At 41.5% G+C, this 9,694-nt stretch overlaps 2 protein-coding genes across 2 annotated transcripts; one reads left to right on the plus strand and one right to left on the minus strand.

The window, feature by feature from the left end:
- Positions 1–4: 4 nt before the first annotated feature.
- Positions 5–1,726, plus strand: LOC137886768 (guanine nucleotide-binding protein G(I)/G(S)/G(O) subunit gamma-12-like; the record flags this gene model as incomplete). The annotated part of the gene is made up of 2 exons (XM_068729380.1): positions 5–40; positions 201–1,726. Coding segments are annotated over 2 exons (162 nt in total), but the record flags the coding sequence as incomplete, so codon positions are not given.
- A 4,270-nt stretch (positions 1,727–5,996) lies between these two features.
- On the minus strand, positions 5,997–8,595 carry gadd45aa (growth arrest and DNA-damage-inducible, alpha, a). The gene is made up of 4 exons (XM_068729381.1): positions 8,408–8,595; positions 7,624–7,725; positions 7,253–7,472; positions 5,997–6,922 (listed from the first exon to the last, which is right to left on the minus strand). Exons 1-4 carry the CDS (start codon positions 8,455–8,457, stop codon positions 6,809–6,811), a joined length of 486 nt encoding a protein of 161 aa, XP_068585482.1. The 5' UTR covers positions 8,458–8,595; the 3' UTR covers positions 5,997–6,808.
- Positions 8,596–9,694: the final 1,099 nt, after the last annotated feature.

The following is a 9,694-nucleotide window of genomic DNA, read 5'->3' on the forward strand; positions in this document are numbered from 1 at the left end:
GCAGCAGCTGAGAATAGAGGCGAACATTGAGAGGATAAAGGTACAGTGCAACAATAAATAATGATACATAATCAATAAACTGATTCCTAAACTTCTAAATCTAATGCATGCTTCTCCAGAAAATATTGAGAAAATACAAGGATTTTTTTTTTTGTAAGAGAATGAACAATGTAGCAAATGTCTTCCATTGTTTTCTGTAGGTCTCCAAGGCGTCTGTAGACCTCATAAAATACTGCAATGAACACGCCAGAAACGACCCTCTGCTCATGGGCATCCCCGCCTCAGACAATCCCTTCAAGGACAAAAAACCCTGCACTATATTGTAGTAGACGCCACTTAGCATTCATGTGTTCATTTGTGTTGCTTATTAATGTTGCTGTATTCTTTTTGTTGTTGTTGTTGTTGTTGTTGTTGTTGTTGTTGGGAGGAGCAAGGGGTGGACTGTGATCGTATCATTACCACGTGTTCCACTGTTCTGTTCTCGGCAATTCAACCAGGATTTTCCCCCACTAGTGCCACCGTCCGCTCACCCACTAACTCCTAAGACTTTTGGGCTGCATGAGTTGCAAATGCATCAGGTACATGAATGTTACATTCTGAATGTTGTCACAGCGACGGCGCTCCTCAGTGATGGATTTGGGCCTTTCTACTGTATGTACTGCCACTGGGCAGAGTCTGTTACTGTCGCTCTGGTCTGCCTTAAGTGAAGAGATTCACACAGCCAACGTTTCCTTTCAGTCCTTTTTTAAAAGCATATTACCTTTTAAGATGGATAATAACGGTTCTTAATAACGTGGCTTTTTACAGATGTTGTGCAGTTTCGATCACTGACTTCAGTGGTCGGGGTTTACATTGCCAAATACTCAGATGTTACCGTGATGTATCGTCGATTTGGGGGGGACAGCGCTGTCAATAGATCTGGTGTGAAATTCAGACGCTCAGAAGGATTTTGGCAACCCAGCTCCGACTGCTCCACGACAATCCGCATGCTGTTTTAATCCATTGTTTTCCCGTCTGGTATTTACAGTATGATTACCGCGATACAGTGTTGTCTTTATGATTTAATGATCCATTCATGTGGAGATAAATTCCATAAAAACAAAAAACAAAAAAAAAAAACATCTTTTAATCCACTATTATCTACGCTCAGATTGAAGCCATTGGTATTCTATGACCCCGGTGCTGTGATGCTTTTGTCAGCTGTCCGTGTGAAATACAGAGTGACTGCAGCCAAAATGAAAATGCTTTATAACGTTTAACGCCGCGCATGATTCTAATTATTCCAGACTTTAGGTGTCAGCTGACATAGCGTGCAGGGCAACACTGTGTAATAGAGACCAAGCCAAACCAATGACACTACGCTTCATAAAAAAAAAAAAAAAAACATCTAGATGTGCGTCTGAATGAAACTGTTTGTAGCCGTTTTGCTTCGGACAGATTTCTGTGGTGCGATGTTTTTTTTTAGGACACTGACGACACGAAGCGTGTCAGCAGGTGTTGCACTATACTGTGAGCCGCGCTCACTAGCTCATCACCAGTGTCTTAGTTGAGGAAATGTGCACATCGTTGTCTTACAGTGTTTTTTTTTTTTTTGGTACAGGTGCAAATGGTAAATGGTAGTGTGCAATGATGAGAAAACCACTCTCCCAAGACTGCTCTCAACTTTTTCCACGTTTTTATTTTTTTTATTTTTTTATTTTTATTTAAACTTAACATTTGTGTCTGTGGGGGGTGGGTGGGGGGGGGGTCTTCACTCATCAGTCTAACATGTCCTTCATGTTGTGAGTCACTAGGGGAACGATGCAACTGAATAAATAGCATAAATTAGGACTTTCTTACACTCTAAAGCCTTACTTATGTTTGCCTCGGATCATGAAGCATACTCTACCTGGGAGTGCTTTCTTTAAAAAAAAAAAAAAAAAAAAAAAAAAAATATATATATATATATATATATATATATATATATATATAAAATTAAAAAAAAAAAAAGAAGAGTTTCTATCGAATGTTTTTATCCGTGGGATGAAAGTGATTTGTAACAATATTGTGCCATCTGTTTCTGTCTACGTGTCCAAAAGCAAAAGAAAAATGTCAATTGTGTTTCACCTAACTGGTGCTCCGCTTTTCAGCAATTACGGTATTGTTCTTTTCAGCAATTACGGTATTGTTCCCCTCTCCAAAGGGTACTTTAAGGTCATTTGTTGTAACCCAGTTGTATTTTAAATGATCGTCTACAACGGTCAGTTTTCTTGCAATAAATCATTCTGTACGCCTCTTAAGGACGAATCTCCGATCACTACTGCCATGTCACCATTTCTGTCCACTCAGCAACTCTGTATTAATTAAGCCTCATTGTTCCATTGATAGCTTCATTTAACTGTCAGAATCTGCAGTTTTTTTTTTTGATGAATGTCTTTATTAATACACCAACCCTTTGTATGAAGACTTAACTAAGATTAATAAAGTGAAGCGTTCCTAAAGTACACAAACTGTACTAATCTCTCAATAAAGATGTGTCGTGCTGCACAGTCACGAGATCTGAGCTCATGATGACCGCTGCTTGTCTTCATGTATTGTCCACAGATTTACAGTGTTTAATGTAGAAACCTGATTTTTGGTCTTTTTTTTTTTTTTCTACTGTTCAGATGGAGCCTCTGCCCACAGTTTATCTGGGGCCATTTCCTCTCATTGCTCGTTTATTTATATCTGGCTGTGGATAGGAGAGACCTCGGGCCTCTCACCGTGGCCGTCAGAAACCGGAGAACACAAGAGGTTCTAAATATAGAAACTACCAAACCCTGACTTCCGCTCTTGGAGAGTCGGTGCCTATTTTTGGGGGAATGTCTGCTAACCCCGAGAGTCTGTTTTCATTCACCGTCGGTGGCCGCATGGGTCTCTCTGACCTTGTTTTCTGGCCAGCTGGTGGAATAACTGCGCGTTTTAATTTTCTCCTGCGTAACGGTGAAGATTCACACGGGAATAAAACTTCGTCGTCGCCTATTGTAACAACTGCAGAAATACAGCTCTCAGACTCAAGAACTTGACATAATGATGAAATGACATTGTCGCCTATTATTCATTGTTTCGGGGCTTTGCTTTCCTCTCGTCGCTTTCTCACGGATTGTTCTGTTTTTCCTTGAAAGATCAAATGTCACTGCAGGAAAAAGCCACGTGCATCAGCACGGCGTGGCCAGCGGAACGCCTCCACTGAACGCCAAAGATACACACAGTGCAATAAATCATGATGCATGCGTTCGAGCTAGCTTTCTTAAACCAGAAACAGCTCCTTTATATGCACAAACGTGATACAGACTGGGTATTCTCTGTGAGCATGAATGCCCCTGAAGCATGCCCCCCCCACCACCACCACCACCACAGTCTCACAGTAATCCCCAGTCTGTCATTGTGCAGCAATGTGAGAATCACACGGGAGGCTCATGGCCAGCGGCTGGCAGGCCGGCTCACTGACCATGTGCCTCGCTGGAAATCTGCCTTGGCAGTTACAGTGTCAGTGTGTTGGAATGTGCTGATGAGGGGGAGAGGGAGGGAGGGAGGGAGGGAGGGTGAGGGCGGTGGGTGGAGGTTGTAGGCTGACTGCAGTGGCACCGCTGTTCCTCCGGTTGGCTCAGCAGCTGTGTGTTTGAGCCCATTTCCACTCTCATATCTCATTTATGTTATCCACCCATAACCAGTGGTATGTAAGTATTTACTCAAGTCTAGTGTACCTTTTGAGGTACTTGTACTTAACTTGAGTATTTGCCATGAGTACAACTTCATACTTTTTTACAGAGGAACATTTTACTTCACTACATTTATTTTAAAGCTAGTGTGGGTAATGTGTTTTTTTTTTTTTTTTTTGGTGTATATTTGTTGAAATGCTCTTTACGTCCCGAAAAAAAGCAATCAATAAATCAAATGCCCTGAGAAAAAGAGTGTGAGGCCGTCGCCAGCCTGTCTAGCCAATCTCACTCCTGGGGTTTTACTTTATTTCCTTTTTTTTTTTATAGTTTACTTACATGTTTATGGATGTACTTTTACTTGGTACCAAATGTTTTTCACATTGTAGTAGTTCTACTCTACTCTAAATGGGTTTTTGAAGCTGTGAATTGCAAATTTTTAAATTCCACCTTACAATGGATATTTCTACAATGATGTCCAGCTCATGTTTTAAGTAGAGAATTAATTAATAATTGGATTTTATTTTGGATTTTGGAACATTTTTGATTCACATTTTAAGGCTGAATTCATAATCATCCTGATTTAGGTGGAATATCTTCAATTTGTAACCAACACCAAAACATGCAGTTACAGGTTTGATTAGCATCGTATTAACAGAGAATATCACAATTGTTATACACAGTATAACTTTAACTTTATGGTAGAGTTTCCCTTTATTCTGCAATGCTGCTATCTTAACCTGACCTTTCCCCTCACAAGGTCAGAGCATTGCTGTCTGCATGCTCTTAATCTTTGGCACACAATACAATTCTATATGTATTACTCCACTCACTCAGGTGACACAATATGTTCCCCAGGTTGCATTATTTATATATATATATATATATATATATATATAAAACAATTCAAATTGCACCATGACTTATCACATGATAAACAGGTAGATAAAGCTTCACCTGAACTTTAACCTACAATGCAGCACAGCCAGCTGACACTAATGACTCACCCTTTTTTTTTTTTTGGGGACTTCATCGGAAGGCCGATGTGGTGTATCGACGCTTACATCAGCCCTGCACGGCTCCTTAAAATAACCTTTTCCCTTCCATCACAACAATGCCCCATTACATCAGTCGGCGTCACGCCCTGCTGCCACGCGACAGAAACCACAGGGAACCAGGGACACACTCAGCGATACGCTGTGTCATTATGTATTAGCGTTTATTTAAACTAGAGACTTCAGTAGGAATGCCAGGGTGTTACATGAGGCCATGCATGCTGACCTCATATAGTATACATAACAAACCTGGTTATGTTACAAGGGCAGGGGGAAACAGATATAGATTTGACTTTAAAGTCTTGGGGAGGGAAACCAGAGCACCCAAAGAAAAACCCGCCCAATCTACCAAACTGCTATTGAATGACGACGGCATTAAGCATGTAATTAACTACAAGCAGTATTAGATGTTGTCGCATGAAACGCTGAACTGGCTTGTGAAACTCAAGGACGGCCTCGGCCGGCCCTCTTCTCGTGATCATGACTCCGCACTTTCGTAGGGGATTGCCTGCCTTGCAACAGCCCAGTGACATCACTGACATTCAGCTCAAGAGAGAGATCACCTGTGTGTGTGTGTGTGTGTGTGTGTGTGTGTGTGTGTGTGTGTGTGTGTGTGTGTGTGTGTGTGTGTGTGTGTGTGCGTGTGTGTAAAACACAGTTGGAAAAGGAGTGGTGGAGTAGAGCAGTTCAGACCGGCTTGCACAACATATCGCATGCCAATGCCTCCTTTACAACATTTTCCAAGCAGCTCCAGTCATGTGCTCTGCAGTGAGCTACAACATGTATTCCTGTCCCGAGGGCAGAGGCAGCCAGCGGTTCAAATAGCATGACGACGCGTTGCCGTCTCAATGACAGACATGCAACTCTTCAGTGCACTGCAACATACAGTGTGAGATGTATGCATTATGTGTTCATATTCCCTTTAACTGTGCGGCACGTGTGCAGATGTCACATGCTTCTTTTTTTACGAGGAAGTCAGCGGGTGAAAATGAAAAACTAAACCGTCCGACAAAAATCACTGAGAATTGGTGCTAAAAAAGGGAACCTGTGTCGGTGAATGAACGCGGTCCTGCTGACCGAGGCAGAAGCCTGCAGAGAGATTATTGTTCTCTTCAGCTCAGAGATGGCGCTGAGGCCACAGAGGCCAGCGTGACCCCTGTGATCCACACGTGACTCCTCTTTACAAGTGCAACTGCCAAAAAAGGTCAGAATTCAACTCGGCTTTGCTAAAATTTCCAGAAAAGAAAAAAAAAAAGGAAACATGCAGTTCTGGCTTTCAAAAAAAAAAATACTTTTTTTATTGACAGCAACACATATGTATTCAGATTTCTTGCAAATATTTAAAGTAAAAAAAAAAAGAAGAAAAAAAGAGAAACATAAATACACTTAAATATCATTAGAAATAACTTAAATTGTAACAAAAGAAATATTTTACTTGTGGCAAAAAAAAACAAAAAAAAAAAACACAGCTGGCATAGAAAACACTAAATACACAGAATGTCTGCACTGGATATGGAGCCCTTCCCTTTTTAAATTTTGACAATAGCAAAACGTCAACAATAACAATTTGAATCAAATAAGTGAAATTGCAAAAAGGTCCAGTGTTTCAACAAGTGCCTCGTTTCTGCAGAGAGAGGCCGAGGCTTTGGTCCACTCAACAGCTCCAATCGCTGGTTTCTCCCCTATTGTCCGACTCCTCAGAGGCTTTACCAAACACACACACACACGGTAGAACCCGTCTGTACAGCGTCTGGCTTCACATGCTTTTCTTTTTTTTTTTTTAAAGTTTCCACCTCATGACGAAACAAGCGCCTCGCCATCTCATCTCGGTCGCAACGCCAAACAGTCCTGTCCAAAGTGGAAATCCATCCCCCCCCTCCCCCCCTTCTATAAATAGATCCCAGGTAGACAGCGGGGGTCTTCTTTTTCCTCCGAATATTTCTTTCCTCCATCAGCAGTGCTTTGGAATTTTGATCTCTGGGTGGTCAAGTGTCCATCGGGGGTTCACACCGCTACCGTTACTTTGGAAATACAAGTCCTTTCACAGGTTGTTTTGTTTTTTTTGCAGCAAAAAGTTCATCGTTCGGGCAGGTTGATGATGGGTACCCACTGGTCCATACAGCGGCTCTCTCTGCAGAACCGGTTCACTTTGCTCAAAGCAGGGTCCTTCCACGATGTCAAATGTGGGCTCTGAAAATATGAATGAAAGAGAATAAATGATCTAATTGCATATATTGTTATTTTTATGGTATCATAATAGTCCCTGTGTGTGTGTGTGTGTGTGTGTGTGTGTGTGTACGCAGATACAAGTTATGTCCCTTTACTGAAATTCCTAGGACGTCATCTGAGGGAGGAGTCATAAACATGCTTATCAAAAGCACAAGAACATGTACTGACAAGTCCTCCCTTGAGTAAAAGTTTAAGTCATGCGTAGGACCCAACACTTTGAATTAAATCGCAACATTACGAGATTAATTTAGGAGTAAAACAAAGTGCCAATTGATGAGGAGGGATACTTACAGTGACCAGGACACAGTGCAGGTCCATCGGTTCACCCCCGCTCTGCTTTCCTCCTCCGCCCAGTATTTCTGCCAGGCGCCGGGTGTTGTTCACTCTCAGGATGTTGATATCATTCTCGCAGCAGAACGCTTGGATGAGGGTGAAGTGGATCTGCAGGGCCACATCTTTCACATCGTCGTCATCGGTGGCCAGGATGCACAAAACCACATTATCAGGGTCCCTGAAAGAAGAAGAAATAGATCCTTGAGTTAGTCTTTTTGTTTGTTTTGTTTAAAGCATAGTACATATCCTGATAGACACGAGTCAGTCAACGTGTACTTGGATGTCTTTCACTGCCAATAGGTCAATGACTTATTTAACTTCGTACTTACACATTGAGTGATTTGGCCGCCTCGTAGACTCCGATAGTAATGCTGCCTTGTGGCAACGCCGAGGTGAGGACTTCTTCCAAAGCTTTCGCCACCGAATCCATTCTGCAACACACGGAGGTAAACAGCGTTGTCGTTAACATCGTAACATTTTGGACCACAAAAAACTTTTCCATCGTCATTTTTTTCCCCTCCTCTGGCTACCGTTAGCTGCTAGCTAACCACCCTGCGTCACCACAAACACTCCTGACGTGCACGCGCTGGTTTCGCCACGTAAAAAAAGTTCAGTGTTTTTACGGTAGAACTCGTTGTGACAGCTGGGGGGGGGCAGGGAAAGTAAACCGGCATACTGAAGACTGTCATGTCAATTATCATGTCACATTATTATTTTTGCTCACCTTAAACCAGTGTGCAGCGTCGCGTGACGTTAGCTAACGCTAGTTATTTAAAAGAAGAGACTGTCTCGCGACATGGTCTCAACTGAACACCAGTTAGGAGGTAAAAGACTAGATTTAACATGACTTTATCGTGCATTAATATAGTTAATAATGCACGTAGTTAAACGACTACATTTAACATTACCTTTATAGTGCATTAATATGGTTAATGCACGTATTAACATAGGTAATGTACGTAGGTAAAAGACTCAGATAGATTAAACATTGCCTTTACCGTGCATTAATATATGCACGTATTGTTGCTGCGCACACACTATTGTGTAATGGCGAGATCGACGCCGGTAACGGTAAGAATACAATGGAGTAAATCATGATTGATTATTATTTACCTTTCTTGAGAATAGTCCCCACTTAGTTCCTCAAATGTCATGTTGTACATAAAATCCAAAATCCCCTTTTAGAGCGGAGTAGTATGCACCGGCGAGTTATTCTGGTGTCGTCTCGACACACACACACACACACACACACACACACACACTTTAACTGTAGTCCACTGTGCTGCAACTGAGAGAGATGTCTGGCAACTTCACATTAAAACTGTCCCGGACAATGCGAGTCAAGCGGGTATTTGCATAGCCGTGATCATTGGTCGTATGCAAATAGTTCGCGCGTGCTCTTCCAATGGGATAGGACAGACACACAAGAAAGGGGCGTGTCCGTCTCCACCCGGGTCACTGTTCACTATATATTATATATAATAACGTGTTATAATACCGTGTTTTAATAACGTGTGCACAGCTGTGATGTTGAATCAAACCTTTGCTCAAAGACACAACTAATTTGACTACAATAATGATGTATGGCTAAATAAGAACAACCTGAACACAGACAGGAATCTGCATCAGAAATATATCACTAAAAGCGAATTAATCTGTGTTTTCTACGGAACATTAAACACAGTAATGAATGGATAACGTGTTGCAGAACTCACCCTCGCTGCAGGACAGGACAGGACGAGGCTTCGGGACAACTGCATGGCAACGGGACGCTTCTGGGGAAAATACTGCCCTCTGATTGGTCCGCTGTGGAGCGTGCGAAAACCTACCGAAACCAGCGCGCGAGATCCAAAGGACTGGCGCGAGAAGGACAGGGAGCATGGGGCCAACACCGGCTGACATCAAGCAAAACTATGGTAACACACCTGCGTTATTAATGCAGTTTAAAACTAGCTCAGTGTCATTACTGCACAACACTTTTCACAATAAACACAATTTTATATCATTTTATTTTGTTTTATTAAATTAGGTTTACATTTTAAAACTAAATTAAAGTTAATTTAAGTTTAACATTACTGAAAAAAATAGAACACCATATACATTATCGTCTGTGTGAGCCTAACATGTATAGGTATTAAATGCTAAATACACCAACATAAACACTAAAATTTATTGAGACAAAAATAGTCACAAATAAAGTAAAAAGGGGACAAGTTGGAAGTACAAATATAAATACAAGAATTTCACTTGAGGGGATGAAATTGGGGGGGAAGGTAAAGTGTATTGTGACTAGAGATAACGTCAACATCATTTTCATTTTTTATTATCAATTAATTGGCCAAATGTTGTCTTGCTTAGTCAATCAATCAATCAATCACTTGGTTTGTTTAATAATATAAT

Source organism: Cebidichthys violaceus, unplaced genomic scaffold (assembly GCF_023349555.1).
Source record: "Cebidichthys violaceus isolate CVI_PGR_0920_01 unplaced genomic scaffold, fCebVio1.0.p SCAF_451, whole genome shotgun sequence".
NCBI classification, from domain to species: Eukaryota; Metazoa; Chordata; class Actinopteri; order Perciformes; family Stichaeidae; genus Cebidichthys; species Cebidichthys violaceus.